Here is a 19,663-nt window from a genome sequence, read left to right as displayed (position 1 = left end):
TTTCTTTCAAGAAGTAAAATTAAACAGTTAATAGTACTCCCCCTGTCTATTTTTTAGAATCCAGTATTCTATTTTAGGCTGTTCTTTAATAAGTGTCCATTTTGTAAAGTTAGTAGGTAAAAGTTGGTGCATTTTCTATTTTGCCCCTAAAAGTAGATTTCATTTTAAAAAATTAATGAGTAAAAGTGTAATGATGATGTCTCTGTAGAGAGTAAGTAGGGAAAGATGAGATAAAAATTGATGTGAAATATGTAATGATGATGTTTTATTAATAAATATGTGAAATGTGTAACAATGATGTCTTATTAATAAATTGGAGTTACGAAGCAAGATACTTAAAAATGGACGGGGGGAGTAACAAATTTTACCATTGTTTAAAAATCAAAATAGCTTCTCCTCTGGTAAAAAATTACTTTGACTCAAAATGAGTTGATTTTACTTTTTATAATCAAGAAGGGTGAATTTTGAAATGATACAAGTCACTTTTGACTCATTCCGTCATGTATTTAGACAAACTAGTGTCGATTGGGGGTGTCAGTCAAATACAGATACAAACCACAAGCGGCTCATTGTTATTTCTCATAAGGAGGTATCCATCATTAAGACAAACCTCAGGGGTACCATCGGTGAAATTTACGCAAATATATAATCGCATAATTGAATAGAAAGAAAGAAAAAATTAAAATAGTGCATAACATTACATTGACGTAGATAATTATATTTTCCTTATGACTGGTTATAAGCACAGATTGATAGAGAATTGGTTTTTCGAAAAAATATGAACATGGTGCTGCACACAAGGATAAGCCACTATCAATATTGGGTATTCCCAAGCTAGAGAAAACACAACCGGTAAACAGTACCATCAATCTGTTACGGTATGTAACAACATAGAATTACGAGTTCAAAAATGTCAAAGCATAGGGTTTGCAGAAAATATTTTCTTGTTGCCTCTCTTTTTACTTCATCTATTTTCATCGCAGTGACGGGGGCAAGGGCAGGGGCAGGGGCAGTAGAGGAATATCATTTCCTACAGTGTTTCTTGGCTATGAATTTCTGTAGAGGAAGAAAGCCTCAACCACCTTCGGTAAGCGGTTTTACCAGTATGCAGCAGGTGCCAGGCAAAGCAGAAGATTTGAAGAGCAAAATAGCTTTGCAGCATCAGCACAAAGTCATTTATCTCTCAAAACAACGTAGTTAGGCCCATTGGTTTTCCGTATTCTGGAAATTCTCCTCAGTAGAGCTGCAAAAGCATCCTTATCCTGCATAAAAGAACTCCATCAGCTTCAACAAGAAACTGCTGGAAAGAATGCTCAGAGAATACCATGCTTCTAAGAAAGGCACATCATCTTTGATTAAAAATGGATCGTTCATGAGATCTGCTTTCGGTTTCAGCCTTCTACACTGGTAACCCAATAATCTCTTTGAAAACAATTACCAAGAAGGATTAGACTACGTCAACAAGCTAAAGTCAGATAGGAAGTACTTTTACTTCATCTCCACCCGAAGTGATCATGTTCTCCAGGCTAATTAACTTTCTCATACAACTTGGGTTTTGAGGTTAGAAAAAAGAGATTTCAAAATAGATTGAATGCGTCATAACAAAGTTTAACATGTGTGATGCCTGGTAAAAAAATATAAGTTAACAAGGATGAAGGCCCCAACAAAACATGAAAAAACCAACACTTACCTCTTTTTCTTTTCAATCTGGATTTAAATTTAGCAACAAGGTCCCGCGTGGTCACAGGAGTCTTTCGCATTAAGACTGCCCAGATTTCATGTTCTGTGAAAGGTCCAGCACATGATGCAGTGGACGTAGTTTTCGAAGATGATTGTGCTGCAACTTTTGTAAGCATGCAGCGCACGCTACTTTTCGAAGTAAGTGCAATTTCTTCTTTCGACGGTTTCACCTCCTGCTCCCAGAGAAGTAAAAGTTAGACAACAAAATTCACCTACCAAAAGATCTTTAATATGGAACAGGCACTCAAACATATATCAAGCATGTTTCAATTAAGGCAAAAATGTACATTTTCTGTCTTGCTTTTTTTGGAGGTGCAACTTTATTAGTACTAGCTTTTACATCATCCCCGTTTGTTTACCTCTTTCCCTTTGACTTGGACGCGAGCAGATCCCGAGGAAGCTTGTTTTAAAGGGCTGTTATAAGAAGGTTCTTCTTTCGGAGCATCCTTCTGATTGGGAGCCAGCACAGGAGAAGTGTCATCCTCCATCTGGACAAACCAATCTAAGTACCCAAGATTAATTGCCAATAGAAACTTCAAGTAAAGTTGGATAAAAATCAATAACTTGGGACCAGATAGATAAAGATATTGAACCAGTGACCCCACGTGCTTGAGAGACAAAAGCATCACATATTCTTCCCAATGTGCTGTATGCCAGTAACTATAACAAGGATATAATCAAAACCGAGAACATTTGTTCTCCTTCTCCAAAATGTTATGCAATTCATAGGGAGTCATCTTTTAAGTAGATAAAATGTCATTCAAACCATTTCATGAATACAAACCTAAATTGTAAACCTACAAACCAAACTTGACACTACTTGCAAGGACGGGGTGGTCCCATATCAAGAATGCTTTTATCTTCTTCACAACCAACGAACTTGGCTCTCTTATGTTAGTATATGATGGACAGTTCTAGAAATGCAGTTACACTATTGAAGTAGTTTCTGAACGAGGGTAATTAGTAGTGAATGTTATACTTCTGTGCCCTTCAATGTGAGAAGGCATGCATTAACTCATTGTGCGGACAACTCGGTAATGGAGAAGATTGAGAGGATGACAAAACTTGAGAGATGCTGAATTGTGCTCACTTATGTATAACTATGGGATCTCACAAATTCATTCAGTGGCTACCTAAGACGAGACTATTGGGGGACATGGGCACCGCAGAGGAGTTGGTGTTTTAGCCATCATGGTCGACCGAAACATTATTGACTCGCTCCGACTGAAAATAGGTAAGAAATGAGTTATCAAACAGTACCAGACTCCCTTAGCAGGAAGTCAGCAATAGCGAAGCCAATCACAACATTATTTTTGGGCACAAATGAAAAAACTACATATACTGTTTAATTGTGATCCATCAAAAAGACAAACTGAGGTGCAAGTGACAAGTTTGTTACAAATTTTAACCCTTAAAAGTGACACCAAGCTGTGTCCCCATACAACTCAGTGAACTCACTGAACACACGCGATTGCTCAACATGTCCCACAGAAATTTTAATAAAAATAATTGGACGCGCCACTTGACATATCATACGTATCCCCATGTGTCCTCAGTCTGTCAGTGTCTTGCCATGTCCAACACGGATACAACATCCACTAAGGTTTTCCAGTACTTCATAGGGAAAAACAACCCATAAGCTTCACACAAAAGCGTACTACATAAAATCTCAACTTGCGAGTACAACTTTAAGAAACAGTAGGCATCACATAAACTTACATCCTCATTGTTGTCCTCATCCTCTGCATCCTCTTCATCCTGCAGGCATATGTTTATGGCATGAGAATCATAAAGAAAATAAAACAAAACAATTCAACTTGAAGATGATACAAAGGGGATCCAGAAAAAGAGTAATTGAGGAATTTTGGGGGAAAATTGGGGATAGATTTGTATTGATTTAGAGAGGAACAACTGGGAACCTTCCGTCCCTAAACTTTATTCATGACAATCATGCCTAACTACTCACTCTCCTCTCCCCTTTATACAACGGAATTGAAAAAGGAAAACAGAATCGCCAGCTAGCTCAGCAATATGTGAACAACCTAACGAACGAAAACTTCTTCAAGAAAAGATCCGCTGTAGCTACTCCACCCATCAGGCTGTTCCCATCCATCACATGCCATCTATATTAAGTAGTGCATCATTCCACCCCCTTATGAGGAGCCTTGACCACAAGGCTCGAACTGTGGAAACTTGGCCTTGAGCTTATGAAAATACTCCCAAGTGGCATCCTCTGCAAAGGAATTTGACCATTGAACCAGCACTTGGGCAGCAGGTCTACCCTTAAACTTAACCAAACGCCTGTCTACAAAGCCACAAGCCGTGGAGCTGGAACACTGTCATCTCCAATAGGAGGGAGAGTGGGTTGAGGAACCACACCACTGCCCAACTTCTTTTTGAGTAGTGACTCATGGAAAACTGGATGAATCCGTGAGCGGGGGGAAGATCTAAGTGATATGCCAATTGCCCAACAGATACAGTTGCTTCTTCTGACACCTATGCCCTCTAACATATTTTTCATCACAATTATAGCAGAGTCCCTTGTCTCTCCTGGCTTCCATTTCCTTAGGTGTTAAACGTTTGATTGGGAATTGAATATAGTTGTTCGATACAAGGTTTGGGGTAGAAGTAGCGTAGAACTTGATGGAATTTTGGGGACAAACGAGTTAGCAGTAGGGAATTTAGAATCAGATCTTACCCCAGTCGTAGTGGTGAGCTTAGGAATAGCCATAGAGGGTGGCCATCCACTGTTGGTTGGTTTGAAAGGTTGCCTGGCCCTCCTGATTATGGCCTCAATGGTCTCTTCTTGCAGCCTAGCCAAACCGATGGCCTGAGAAATGTTGCTAGGTTGGAACATCTGGACTCCCGCCTTGATCTCTTCCTTCAATCCACTCACAAAACAACTGACAAAGCTTCCTCCGGTAATCCCGTGGTTCGACTCCCAAATTCCTCAAAACGTTCTTGGTACACACGAACTGTAGAGACCTATCGCGGTTTGGTTAATTCGCCGGTTGCGTCTTCAAAAGCGTTTGGTCCCAATCGGACTTGTAATCCAAATGTGAAATCCTTCCAGTTCAAGCCCTCCTTTTGCGTTTTCTCAAACCAGTGATACCACCGGATAGCTTTCCCGTCTAAATGCGTCACCGCCAGCTTAACCCTACTCTCCTCCTCGATGTGGTTAAATTCGAAGAATCTCTCACACTTATACACCCACCCCGAGGGATCTTCACCGGAGAATCGCGGAAAATCGATCTCCGCACAGCGCGTCTGAAGTGAGCCGCTTTTCTGCAAGTGCGAGGAATCTCCATGCTCGTGGTGTTGGAGCTGGGTCGCCGTCTTCGAAATGACTTGATCGCATTTGAGACTTAGTTGTGATCAGGTCTTTGAGTTGAGCGATTGAATGGGCGTGTTGAGCAATTGAATTTGCCTGTAGATGAGCGTTGTCCTTCTTCAGCTGTCGAATTGCCTCCTCGGTTGGTTTCCGCTCCTGAGCCCTAGTTTCTTCCGCCATGGTCGTCTCGTCCAAGGATGATGCGAGTGCTGTGATTGAAACCAATGATACAACTCGGAACCTTTCAAGAAAAGATCCGCTGTACGTAGCTACTCCACCCCATCCAGTCCTGTTCCCATCCATTTGGTTCAGCTGCAAAAAGTGGATTTTGTCCCCCTATTTTTTTTTTTCACCGTAATTTTAGCACTGGTAAAAACAGTTTTAGTATTATGATTTCTCTTTTTTTAATTAGCGAAGAAAGATTTTCATACAATTAGAAGGGAAAATTAATTAGCGAAGAAAGGTTTTCATACAATTAAAAGGGAAATGATATTTACACTCCTTTTTATGTAGTTATTCATGCTCTTTTTGCAACAAAAAAAAATACACATTTTCAACACTAAAAAACAAAAAAAAAAAGAGTGGATAACAAAAAGAGGAGTGTGAATATCAATTTTCCATTAAAAATGATATAAAACAAAATTCTTGTAGTGATACACTAGGAAGTATCATGCACAAAAAATTATCTCATCTATCACTACAATTTTTGTAAATTACTAATTCGTCTCGACGAGAGAAATTAAAAAATCCAACCCAATTCACCGCTCTTGTGCACTCTATTTCTACACGCTGCGAAGAACACTTGACCCCTCCGGTAAAGAGTTGGATCCGTTAGCTCCTTCAATTCTACAATGGATGTTACTACTTGCTTTCTTGAACGGAAGTAACGGAATTGATCAAATTGAAAGATACAAGAAATTAAAATTGACATGCATATAATTAACATCCAATTTCGGACAGGGAGAGTAATTAATAACAAAGATCTCAATTCTTAATTTATTTTGACCCAAGAGTGACAAATTTATTCTTTTTGACCAAAATCTTTTGTTCTTACGAGTTGTAAAATTAAATAGTTAGTAATATATTTAACTCCCATTTTTTTAAAATCAAACCAGCTCCTCCTACGGTAAAAAATTGCTTTGATTCAAAATGAGTTGATTTTACTTTTTATTATCGAAAAAGGGTGAATTTTGAAATGATTCAAATCACTTTTGACCAATTCCATCTTGTGTTCGGACAAACTAGTGTCGATTGGGAGTGTCGGTCAAATGCAAACACAAACCACAAGGGGCTCATTGTTATTTCTCAGAAGTAAGGGGTATCCGTCATTAAGGAAATTTACCCAAAATATAATCACATAATTGAATAGAAAGAAAAAAATAATGAAAATAGTGCGTAACATTACATTTACCTAGATCATTATGAAATAACACGACGACTGGTTATAAGCACAGATTGATACAGCTATGAACATGGTGCTGGCTACAAGGATAGCCACTAGCAATATTAGGTATTCCCAAGCCAGTGAAATCAGGCACACCACCAGTAAACAGTACCATCCATTCGAATTACGAGTTCAAAAATGTCTAAAGCATAGGGTTTGCAGAATTTTTTTTCTTGTTGCCTTTCTTTTTACTTCCTCTATTTTCATCGGAGGGGCAGGGGCAGTTGAGGAATACAAGTACTATTTCCTACAGTGTTTCTTGGTTATGAATTTCGGTAGAGAAATTCTCAACCACCTTCGGTAAGTCGGTTCAGCAGTATGCAGCAGATGCCAGGCAAAGCAGAAGATTTGGAGAGCAAAATAGCTTGGTTTTCTGTATTTTGGAAATTCTCCCAGTCATTTATCTCTCAACACAACGTAGTTAGGCCCATTGGTTTTCCGTATTTTGGAAATTCTCCTCAGTATAGCTGCAAAAGCATCCTTATCCTGCATAAAGAACTCCATCAGCTTCAACAAGAAACTGCCGGAAAGAATGCTCATAGAATACCATGCTTCAAAGAAAAGCACATCATCTTTGATTACAAATGGACCGTTCAAGAGATCTGCTTTCGGTTTCAGCCTTCTACACTGGTAACCCAATAATCTCTTTGAAAACAATTACCAAGAAGGATTAGACAATGTCGACAAGCTACAGTCAGATAGGAAGTACTTTTACTTTTATCTCCACCAAAGTGATCATGCTCTCCAAGCTAATTAACTTTCTAAACAACTTGGGCTTCGAGGTCAGAAAAAGGAGATTTCAAAATAGATTGAATGTTTCATAACAAAGTTAACAACTTAACATGGGTGATGCCTGGTAAAAAATAGTACAAGTTAACAAGGATGAAGGCCCCAACAAAACATGAAAAACAAACACTTACCTCTTTGGTTTTCAATCTTGATTTAAATTTAGCAACAAGATCCAGTGTGGTCACAGGAGTCTTTTGTATTAGAACTGCCCGGATTTCATCTTCTGTGACAAGTCCAGATGATGCAGTGGACACAATTTTTGATGCATTCGAAGATGGAGTAGACATTTTGGAAGATGATGGCGCTGCAACTTTTGTAGGTACACTACTTTTTGAAGTAAGTGCAATTTCTTCTTTCGAAGGTTTCACATCCTGCTCCCAGATAAGTAAAAGTTAGACAACAAATTTCACCTACCAAAAGATCTTTACTGTGCAATAGGTACTCAAATATATATCAAGCATGTTTCAACTAAGGCAAAAATGTACATTTTCTGTTAAAATAAAAAAAAAATGCGGAAAAAAATATCTATGCTCATCCTAAATACTAGTCAAGCATATCACTTTAAAGAAACCAGGGGATTACAATCCTCTAAAGTACACGAATATCATGGAGAGTTCCATTGCACACACAAGTTGTGTCCCCCCTCTAATGACAAACAATATAATGCTCTAGGTGAATCGTAATTGGAAACTTTTTTATCTCAAAAATTCCCATCATCATGCCAGTCTATGTGACATTATCTAAACCACTGTTTTTCCTATCATTTGAGATGGGAACACCCGGGTGTGAAAAAGACCTCTCCCAAACGTTCATACAATAATAGCTGAATTATGAAATGGTTAGCTACACAAGGCCCATACAGCAAGAACTGAACTTTAAAACTTGCAGCATAACTGGTAAATCAAAATTCCTCAAATAGATAACAGCATTGAGGACAACTACAAAACGGTTAGCTACACAAGGACCATACAGCAAGAAATGAACTTTAAAAATTGCAGCATAACTGGTAAAATCAAAATTCTTCAAATAGGTAACAACATTGAGAACAATTACAAAACAGTTAACTGCACAAGGACCATGCAGCAAGAACTGAACTTCAAAAATTGCAGCATAACAGGCAAAATCAAAATTCTTCAAATAGGTAACAGCATTGAGGGCAACTATGAAACGGATAGCTACACAAGGACCATACAGCAAAAAAATGAACTTAAAAAACTGCAGCATAATTGGTACAATTAAAATTCTTCAAATGGGTAAACAACATTAAGGACAATTGACTATGTTGTCAATCGCAAACCTGGGCAATATGCATTCTACCGGAGGGTTCGAACCCATCGTAGCAAACGGTTTCGGGCTTCTTCGACAGCAGGTTTAGCAACTCATCCTCTTGGATGCACTCTTCCCCAACACTCCTCACAATCCTGAACTTCTCCTCCACACTCATCCCCCTGTTAAGACAAATTTGCCAATCCAACACGTACAATTATACGTTCCCGTAAACACATACACAAGTACACACAGACATGAACATGAACATGTATAAGAAGGTGTTTTAGGAGCTTGCTGGGATGTGGAATCGGAGGAAGGGGCTTGATCTGGAGAGGAGATAGAGAGCGTTTCCATGTTATCCGTCGGAGACTCCATGTAAAGGGGGTGCTCGAATTAGGGTTTGATTGAAGAAGCCTCTGTGTTAGAACTGGAGGCTCGAATTAGGAGTTGGGCCCGAGAAGGCTGCGCATATGTGAGGTTTATTTTTATTTATTTCTGCGGCCTTATACCGTCCGTATAAATATTTTTCTTACGAGTAGTAAAATTAAATAGTTAGTAATATATTTAACTCCCATTTTTTAAAATCAAACCAGCTCCTCCTATGGTAAAAAATTCCTTTGATTCAAAATGAGTTGATTTTACTTTTTATTATCAAAAAAGGGTGAATTTTGAAATGATACAAATCACTTTTGACCCATTCAATCTTGTGTTCGGACAAACTAGTGTCGATTGGGAGTGTCGGTAAAATGCAAATACAAACCACAAGGGGCTCATTGTTATTTCTCAGAAGTAAGGGGTATCCGTCATTTAGGAAATTTACCTAAAATATAATCACATAACTGAATAGAAAGAAGAAAAAAAAAGAAAATAGTGCATAACATTACATTTACCTAGATCATTATGAAATAACACAATGACTGGTTACAAGCACAGATTGATACAGATATGAACATGGTGCTGGCTACAAGGATAGCCATTAGCAATATTGGGTATTCCCAAGCCAATGAAAAGTTCAAAAATGTCTAAAGCATAGGGTTTGCAGAATTTTTTTTCTTGTTGCCTCTCTTTTTACTTCCTCTATTTTCATTGGAGGAGCGGGGGTAGTGGCAGGGGCAGTAGAGGAATACAAGTACTATTTCCTACAGTGTTTCTTGGCTATGAATTTCTGCAGAGAAATCCTCATCAACCTTCAGTAAGTCGGTTCACCAGTATGCAGAAGATGCCAGGCAAAGCAGAAGATTTGCAGAGCAAAATAGCTTGGGCAGCATCATCGCGCAGTCATTTATCTCTCAACACAACGTAGTTAGGCCCATTGGTTTTCTGTATTTTGGAAATTCTCCTCAGTATAGCTGCAAAAGCATCCTTATCCTGCATAAAAGAACTCCATCAGCTTCAACAAGAAACTGCCAGAAAGAATGCTCATAGAATACCATGCTTCTACGAAAAGCACATCATCTTTGATTACAAATGGACCGTTAATGAGATCTGCTTTCGGTTTCAGCCTTCTACACTGGTAACCCAATAATCTCTTTGAAAACAATTACCAAGAAGGATTAGACAATGTCGACAAGCTAAAGTCAGATAGGAAGTACTTTATCTCCGCCGAAGTGATCATGCTCTCCAAGCTAATTAACTTTCTAAACAACTTGGGCTTCGAGGTCAGAAAAAGGAGATTTCAAAATAGATTGAATGTTTCATAACAAAGTTAACATGGGTGATGCCTGGTAAAAAATGTAAGTTAACAAGGATGAAGGCCCCAACAAAACATGAAAAACAAACACTTACCTCTTTGGTTTTCAATCTTGATTTAAATTTAGCAACTAGATCCTGTGTGGTCACAGGAGTCTTTTGCATTAGAACTGCCCGGATTTCATCTTCTGTGACAGGTCCAGATGATGCAGTGGACGCAATTTTTGATGCACTTGAAGATGATGGAGTAGACATTTTGGAAGATGATGGCGCTGCAACTTTTGTAGGTACACTGCTTTTTGAAGTAAGTGTAATTTCTTCTTTCGAAGGTTTCACATCCTGCTCCCAGATAAGTAAAAATTAGACAACAAATTTCACCTACCAAAAGATCTTTACTGCAATAGGTACTCAAATATATATCAAGCATGTTTCAACTAAGGCAAAAATGTACATTTTCTGTCTTCACTTTTTTCGGAGGTGCACCATTATTACTAGCTTTTACATCATCGCCGTTTGTTTTCCTCTTTCCCTTTGACTTGGACGTGGTTGGGGTGCCCCGAGCAGATCCCGAGGAAGCTTGTTTTAAAGGACTGTTATCAACAGGTTCTTCTTTCGGAGCATCCTTCTGCTTGGGAGCCAGCACAGGTGAAGTATCATCCTCTATCTGGACAAACCAAACAGAGCACCCAAGATTAATTTCCAATAGAAACTTCAGGTAAAATTGGATAAAAATCAATAACTTGGGAAAAGATAGATCTTTATATTGAACCAGTGACCCCACATGCTTGAGAGACAAAAGCAGCACATATTCTTCCCAACGTGCTGTATGCCAGTAACTATAACAAGGACAAAATCAAAGCAGAGAATATTTGTTGCTCTTCTTCTCCTCCATGTTAGGCAATGCATAGGGTAGGGAGTCATCTTTTAACTAGATAAAATGTCATTCAAACCATTCATGAATACAAACCTAAATTGTATACGTACGAAACCATACTTGACACTACTTGCAACGATGGGGCGGTCCCATATCAAGAATGCTTTTATCTTCTTCACAACCAACGAACTTGGCTCTCACATGCCTTTCATGAACCGTGGCTCTTTTCTTTTAGAGTTTTTAAATAAATGATTAAAGCAGTGCCTTAGATGTTATGTTCTTATATGGTGGAGACAGTTCTAGAAAAACAGTTACACAATTGAAGTAGTTTCTGAACGAGGGTAATTAGTAGTGAATGTTATACTTCTGTGCCCTTCAATTTGAGAAGGCATGCATTAACTCGATATGCGGACAATTTGGTAATGGAGAAGATTGAGAGGATGACAAAACGATGCTGTATTGTATTCTCCACCTATGTATAACTAGGGGATCTCACAAATTCATTCAGTGGCTTTCTAAGACGAGGCAAGTGGGGGACACGGACACCGTAGGGGAGTTAGTGTTTTAGCCATCATGGTTGACCGGAATATTATTGACCCGTTCAGACTGAAAATAGGTAAGAAATGTGTTGTCAACTTATCAAACAGTACCAGACTCCCTTGGCGGGAAGTCAGCAATAGCCACACCAATCACAACATTGTTTTTGGGCACAAACTACATATATTTTTGTGTTTAATTGTGATCCATCAAAAAGACAAACTGAGGCGCAAGTCAATGTTATCAATACCGTTCCGTACCGGCCGGTACGTACCGTTTTTGACAGAATCCGGTACCCTACACCTCTAATTCCGTTCTGGCTCAAATACTGGCCGGTTCCAGACATACTGGTCAGTACTGGCCAATACCGGATGGTACCAGACTACTTTTAAATTTATTTTTTTCTTCAAGTTCCGGACAATACCGGACGGTACCGAGCAAATACCGGATTTATTTATTTATTTTTATTTTAAAAAAGTGTATATTATACTATAAATTCTTTTAAGTAGGAAAATAACACTAATAGCGATCAATCCGAATGGTACGCGGTATTTGACCGGTACCGGTACGTACCGTACCGGTAGGAAAACTGGTACCCTGACTAGTACGGTATTCAGAACATTGGCGCAAGTGACAAGTTTGTTACAAATTAAACTAAGTTTTTTACAATATGAAGTGACACCAAGATGTGTCTCCATACAACTCACTAAACACATGCGATTGCTCAGCGTGTGCCACACAAATTTTAATATGAATAATTGGACACGCCACTTGACTTATCATACATATCCCCATGTGTCCTCAGTCTGTCAGTGTCTTGCCATGTCCTACACAGATACAGCATCCACTAAGGTTTTCCGGTACTTCGTCGGGGAAAACAACCCATAAGATTCTCACAAAAGCATACCACATAAAATCTCAACTCGTGAGTACAACTTTAAGAAACAGTAGGCATCACATAAACTTACATCATCATCGTCGTCGTCATCCTCTGCATCTGAATCATCCAAACCACCAGTTCGCCCAAGCAGCTTCTTCAACTCTTTTCCAGATTTGCTCAGGCCTCCTTCCTCCTCTTCATTAGTTTCGTCCTCATCCTCTTCATCCTGTAGGCATATGTTTAGGGCATCAGCCTCGTAAAGAAAACAAAACAAAACAATAAAGCTACCGGATCACAACTATAGTAATCCATGAAGATTGGGAATACAGTGAAGAAACTCACAAAGACACAAGGTTAAGCCAGACAAAAAAGAGAGACGCTTATTTTCTTGATAAGTACACAAAATGAGACATACAGCACACTAAGAATGATTTACCTCACTAACAACAAATAAGACAATAGTAGAGAAAGAAATACATATAGGTATTTATCTAGCAAGCTAGAGGCATTTCAACAAACATACAAACGACGTACTTACAGTTCTCATAGCAGTCCTTCACAAAAGTCACATTCAATGAAAATCAAGAAGGCCATTTCAAAAAATATGTGTAGTATAGAGTAGACTTGAACAGATGGAATAAATCCTACTTCGTTCCAATAATGCTAGTCCTTTTGGGGATTCACAGCTCATTTATTTTCAACTTTAAATAATTCTCAGCCATTTGTACTGCATAATTCCGGAAAACTAAACCTTATCTAGTTATCTACCTTACGTTTCAAAGGGGACTTACATTTAGGGATGTCCCAAAGTAGAAAGATGGACCCAGGATGAAAAGAGTAAGAAACTCTTCCTATGGGGTGGTGGTGTAATGCACCATTACAACTATCATCGAGCAAGTCTAGAAAATACTATAAATTAATAAAACCTGCTTAATTTCCGGAGGTGCTGGGATTTCAGGGGCTAAGTCTTCTCGTTCCTCAGGATCAATAGCAACAGCTTCATCATCATCGGTGAAAATTTCTTCATGCTCCCAATCGTCACCTAGCAAAAAGAAATAGCAAACCATCTGTAAGTGTTTCTTAATCAAATCTGTAAGGATTCCTCATAAATGTAGTGTAAAGGAGAACTTTCAGCGAATGCTAAAAATTCACTATAAAAACACAATAAGAATTGACTACATCACATCACGGGGAGAAAATATGCAACAAACACAGTTTAGTTGGATTACTTCTATCTACGAAGCTCTTCTCTTTTCTTACCTCATCCGTGCTTTCTTCTAATAGATACATCATGCATCAACTTTACGTTTGAATATCAAATACTGGGATAGCCAAAACAAAGAATCATGTATCTAAAATGCTCTAAATCGGAATTCAGAACACAATTACACTCCTGCCACCATCTTTAGAACACATGTTTATTTATCTTTTAAGTATATCCGCCATTGGCCAAACCGTTGTTTTATTCCAGAGGTTTAAAAGAGAAACTATCACAACATGTTCATGGCATGAAAACAAACAAACAAACAATAAGACAGGAATCTTTCTGTTGGAATACAGTATATGGTATAAAACAACGCAAAGCTCACCCTTCTCAGCATCATCATCATCCATATCAAGGTCACCTCCTCTTGGACCTTCTTCGTCATCATCGCCACTTCTTTTGTTCAGTCCAAGTCTACTTTTCCTCGCCTCCTCCTCTTCTTCGTCTTCCTCTCCCCTATCTGAAGCATTGTTCTCCTCCTCATCACCACTGGTTTTCCTACGTCCCCTTCCACCACCAGCTCCGCTCTCCTTATCATCAAACTTCTCAACTTCACCAAATGCAGCAGCTCCATTGTTTGCTGCTTTCATCATCCATCTTTGATACCCATCTGCAGTTTTCCTTCTGTTCTTCATTTTCTCTTCTGCTTCCTCCAAGGTAAGTTGCTTATATTGTGCAACTTTATTGAAGTTATACCTGAAAAAGAAACGAACAGTGAAAATCAAAATCAAGAAGCTAGCACTGGACTTCATACATGTGCAACAACTGAAAAAACTAGCAGCATGATATTTGTCACAAACAATTAGAGCAGCAAAAAAGGAACTCTATTTTTCAATTCACCCTTTTCCTTTAAAAACAATTAGTAAACCTAGTTTACTCCAACAAAATAGAAACATATGCTTATACTGCTCTCATCTAGCCGGGATTACCAAAGCAACACTAAAAATGTAATGTGCTACAAAAGAGATGTGAAAGCATAGAGTGCGTGCATACCAAGAGCCTGCAGGAATAGCAGCAAACTCCTTTCCCTGCAGCATTAGTAGGTAGTAGGTTGCTGATTGTGCACCCTCAAGCTGACCATGGTACTGAAATTGGCCAGTTTCATCCTCCAATAGCCAAGGTTTATTCTTGTACTTCTCCTACACAATGGAATTACATAGTAATGGAGCCCGTAAAAAATGGAATTAGCAAGCAGCGCAGAGTAGCTGATCAACAAAAATTACATCAAATAATCTAGACCGAACGATAAAAGCAATGAAAGACAAACCAACCAAGCCAAATTAAAGCCTTGTGTCCGAATCAACCGGGGTCAGCTATAATGAATCTCTTTTGCCGTTCTACACTTCTACCCTGTTAAGGACTACATGTTCTATTAAATTTATTGCCACATTTCATGTCAATTTAGAACTTCCCCTCTCCCTAGCACTCCAAAAAACAACAATCTTATCATACTTCCTTACTGTCGTATCTGCAAAGCCGTTCGTTGCATGCATCCTAAACATGTAGCGCTGCTTGTAGCCTTTAATGAATAAGTTATGTTCATATTTATGCTAACCACTCTTGGCTCCAATGTTTCTCTCCAAATTCCCAATTTTGCATTAACTTCGCTATAAGTTTCAACACAAAAACATAGCAAGTTATAAAATCCTTTTCTTTATCCGTTGGGGTGGGGAGTCAAGGTGAACCATTTTCTCAAGAATATTACATTTGTACATAAGGACAGACTCAACGTCTGTACAGGATTGAAAATGGATCAGATAAACTGTCCACTGTTGTTATCAGCAAAGCAAGTGGAATGGGGATCATATACTTTCCGCTTGTCCAAGTCTTACCAGTAAAACTAAAATTGCTTTATTGAGATTATCGGAATTCAAAATACTAGTTATTTTTCTTTCATAGTGATCGTACAGAGTCTGTGAGCCATGAAGGCTGAAATGGGAGCACCGTGCACGGAAACAAATCAATTTGATAACAAACAATACTTCTAATGAAAAAGTGATTCTTAAAGCAGCAGTATTGATATCTGAAATTATCAGGACATGTATACTAGCGTACAAAATCAAGTGTTCATTTTCCTTAACGGTAGCTTTTGACTTTTTCAAGTTAAAGCACATGAATCACTTATTATATCAGCAGATATAAGACAGAAAGTAAGAAAGATACAGAACCACAAGCATACGAACAAGTTTGAAAAAAGTTTGAAATCACTACCCGCAAAGCATCAGTCACTTGACGACCCTGAAGTCCTTCTTTCTGGATAGACCACTTATTCTCAGCACTCTGCTTCTTTGAAAAACTTGGTAGACCTGTCACAAACCTACCAATGAAGTAGTTCTTGTCGTTGCTAGAACATGCCCGAACATTGTATTCCTGAAAGAGGCAGAAACAGAATAAGCATGAACTTCAGCGTCCATGATTTGATTACCATTTAGAATCCTTGATACCCGCATTTTTCTTTCAATATTGAACAACATGCTCGTGAAAGCCCAAATATGGAAATCTGAAAATCATATTATATTGAATTCTAACAATAAACAGAATTTTCCGTTACGATGCAAAAGAGAATGCACCATCCGCATAAAAGCTCACCCCCCCAAAAAAAAATTTAAGTGTTCTCTAAGCAGAACTTGCTATATTCTTCTGATTTAATAAGACAACAATCTCCTTTTTACCCTTGTAAGCTTAACATTATTAGATCTCTAGCTGAGGAAAAGCATGACATGTAGAAAAAGGGATGAGAAAAAAAACCTAAACTATAAGTTTCTTGTTTTGGGATCTGAGCCCATATGCCAAAACCTCCAATTAGTGACAAGCATGTATTCCGATGGCTATGTTGAAAAAAAAATTTTTTTTTTTGGTAGACTGCAAAAGATGTTTTCAACAAACAGTTCAGAAATAAAAGATGTTTCAGCATTCCTTTCCTGCTAGACAGTTAAAAAGAGTAAAAGTCGAAAGTCCCAACAAATAAACTTGTGAATCTTACTACCACCTTGAATTATTAGAACTGCAAGGACTCCAAACAAATCGTAACATCTATGCATTACTATTATAAAGGGAACACCCCTTTTGGCGTGAACAACAGCTTTGAGGCTGGCTCACATTTCAGCTTTCCTAAACTACCCCTTCAACTTCATATAAGAAACTGCAAACAAGAAAAATAAAACTTTTACCCTAATTTTCTTCTCCCCTCTTTCCTACTTTCCCATTTCACATTTCACTAAAAGGTTGATCTCAACTAAATATTTTTCTTTTTCCCTCTATTGCATAATTCCATTTGTGTGCCCGGGCATCTAGTGTATCTACAAGAGAGACGAAAGAGACGAACCCGAATCAATCGGGTGATGGTGGCGCCACACTCGTAGCATTTAGCATGGTTCTCGGCCATTGTTTTGCCGCATGACAAGCAGAGAGTCAAGTGCTTGCAGTTGCTTCCGTATAGATCCTTGGACGATCCGCAGCCGCTGCACGACGGCTTCAGCAGCAAATCAAACGACATCTCTCTTCCTACAACTCACGCATATACACATCAACACGCCCATTCATTGCCAAATAGAGAAACGAAAGAAAGTGGGGCAGGCAAAAGGTTTCCAACGACGAAATCCGGAAGGAATGTGGAAATAACATGCAAATTAATAGGATTTCGTAATTTTACGATCAAAAGGAATCGTAAATTTTGGTTTTTGGTTCCTACAATACATACAAAATCATTAAAATACAGACTAACCAAAAGGAGAAAAATGTAAAAGACTAGGTTTTGGTGTGTGGATCGGACATCAGAAAACTCGCTCAAGGAGTGATCATTTACTAGGGCCCAAACATATCGTAGAGCTATAGACGACGAGAGAGAGAGAGAGAGAGAGAGAGAGAGAGAGAGAGAGGTACCTAATCGATTTCGTCTGGTTCTGATCGTGTAGAAATTGGATATATAAAGCGACGATTACCGGCAAAAACCCTAGAATTTGATCCTCAACTGAAATACCGTGTTGAAGAATGTAAATTCTACTTCACGGGAGAATGTCCCCTCTCCCTCCCTGGCGCTGCTATTCGCAATCTTTTATTTTCTTTCATAGTTCATTACATTTCGATAAATGGTTGTTAAAAATTATAAATAACATTTCGGTAAATTATTGTTAAAAACCAGATTATATTTCGGTAACTATATGTCGAAAATATGTTCAACTTTCGGTAAACAACTGCCGAACATGCATTTTCAGTAAATAGCTGTTGAAAAAAATATTATATTTCGATAATTGGATGTTGAAAATATATTTCAATTTCGGTAACTAACTGTCGAGTATAATTGAAAATTTTTAACGGATTATGAGAGAAAATAGAGTGCTGCGAATTGCGGCGCCGCTCTCTCTCTCGTCTAGTTGAGCTGTTGTGGGTACTAGGGGTAAATAATGTTAAACCCCTTCAACTATGGCTAACTTCAATTTTACTCTCTAATTTTCAAAACTCAACACGTAAAGTAGGGCTGTTCAAAAAAAACTAAGAATCATGATACCGTTCCGGACCGAATTGATCTGTGCCTTTTAGATTTTGTCCGTAAATTAATGGTCTGGACATGGATTCAAAAATTTAAAAACCGTGAGATACGAATTAGGATTGGATTTTCATTTTAAAACCGTGGATTAATCGAACCGGACTGTGAGATATTTAAAAAAATAAAAAAATACATATACATGTGTAATAATTATAACTTTACTAATTGTTATGAATTTTTTTAACAATTTTACATTAATGTGACAATATTATAAACTTAAGGTAATAAGTACATAATGTTTGACCAGAATTTGCATATTTTGTTAGTGGAATTTGGACAATGCTTAGCCTTTATTTGGTTGCTGTCTTGAACGATTCTAAACTAAAACAATGGGACTAACTTGCTGTAATGTTATCTGAAATTTGAAACTAGCAAGGCTGCAAACATTTATTAGTGTAACACTTATTAGTTGTTACATTCCATAACACTAATAAGTGTTTGCATTTTACATTTTTAGTTAGCAATAACATCATTTTATTTTTATGTAAGGAAATCCGTGGATAAAACCGAAACCGAACCGTGAGACTTCTGGATTAGAATTGGATTGCATTTTTTAAAAACCGTGAGATACCGATTATGATTGGATTTATAGAAATCCGATCAAATCCAAACCGTGTACAGCCCTAATGTAAAGTATTCATGTCACACCCCAAAATGAGAAGTGACCGGCCATGAACCACAAAACCAAAGCTCATAGAACATGCAGCCTAAATTTTTTTTTTATAAAAACTCCCAAGCAAGGATCCACCAAACAGTCAACCTTTTTTTTTTAATTCAGAACATCCCCAACCAATAAATTCCACAAAAAGAATGGGGTATAAACATCCCATAAACCAATAATATCTAGTGATCCAACAGTAATAACAGAATCCAGACGTCTGACAAGATATTTCAATGCGGAAGCGATGAAAAAAAAAATACTAAGCTAGGATGAGACACCCTAAGGAGGTCAACAAAAGGAATCTCCGAGATGCCGCCAGAGTCCTTGCCTAACTTCCCAACTTGCCTGAAAAAGAAGTTTGAATAAATCCGTCAGCTGACGAGCTCAGTGAGTAGTAAAGCATGTATAATAATACAATTCTAAAACATGGCTAAAAATAGATTATCACATTAACATATTTTGGCATACGAAAGAGTGCATCAAACCAACAAATTTGGCCATAAATCATTTACCAATAAATCTCAATGGTGATCACAAACCAATCTCCAACAATAATGGGGAACCACAATCAATATCAATACAACCAAATGCCAGTGAATAAATGTCTCATAATTGGATCCAATATCAAAACTTAGAGTC

At 38.1% G+C, this 19,663-nt stretch overlaps 1 protein-coding gene across 3 annotated transcripts; it reads right to left on the bottom strand.

Annotated features, from left to right (window-relative positions):
* Positions 1-555: 555 nt before the first annotated feature.
* Positions 556-17,863, bottom strand: LOC131313362 (transcription initiation factor IIF subunit alpha). Of its 3 annotated transcripts, none has more exons than XM_058341648.1 (10): positions 17,700-17,854; positions 17,143-17,321; positions 16,029-16,187; positions 14,811-14,956; positions 14,143-14,513; positions 13,480-13,595; positions 12,642-12,779; positions 10,714-10,926; positions 7,436-7,675; positions 6,403-7,001 (listed from the first exon to the last, which is right to left on the bottom strand). In XM_058341648.1, the coding sequence occupies exons 2-10, from the start codon at positions 17,311-17,313 to the stop codon at positions 6,912-6,914; spliced, it is 1,644 nt and encodes a 547-aa protein (XP_058197631.1). In that variant the 5' UTR covers positions 17,314-17,321; positions 17,700-17,854; the 3' UTR covers positions 6,403-6,911. The 3 variants fall into 3 exon arrangements, with proteins under 3 accessions (XP_058197642.1, XP_058197631.1, XP_058197625.1); XM_058341642.1 differs by lacking the exons at positions 6,403-7,001; positions 7,436-7,675 and adding exons at positions 9,433-9,941; positions 10,359-10,601 and having other exon boundaries at positions 17,700-17,863; XM_058341659.1 differs by lacking the exons at positions 6,403-7,001; positions 7,436-7,675; positions 10,714-10,926; positions 12,642-12,779 and adding exons at positions 556-1,913; positions 3,460-3,498.
* Positions 17,864-19,663: the final 1,800 nt, after the last annotated feature.

Source organism: Rhododendron vialii, chromosome 2a (assembly GCF_030253575.1).
Source record: "Rhododendron vialii isolate Sample 1 chromosome 2a, ASM3025357v1".
Classification (NCBI taxonomy): Eukaryota; Viridiplantae; Streptophyta; class Magnoliopsida; order Ericales; family Ericaceae; genus Rhododendron; species Rhododendron vialii.
The sequence above is the reverse complement of the archived record's forward strand: the minus strand, read 5'-3'. Positions and strand labels throughout refer to the sequence as shown.

Bases quoted from the DNA above. Each gene is read 5' to 3' on its own strand.
- LOC131313362 (XM_058341642.1), bottom strand. From the start codon at position 17,313: ATGTCGTTTGATTTGCTGCTGAAGCCGTCGTGCAGCGGCTGCGGATCG. The intron at 16,188-17,142 runs GTTCGTCTCTTT...TGCCTCTTTCAG, and splicing joins CCATCACCCGATTGATTCGG to GAATACAATGTTCGGGCATG. The intron at 10,927-12,641 runs GTAAGTTTATGT...TGGTTTGTCCAG, and splicing joins ATGACGACGACGATGATGAT to ATAGAGGATGATACTTCACC.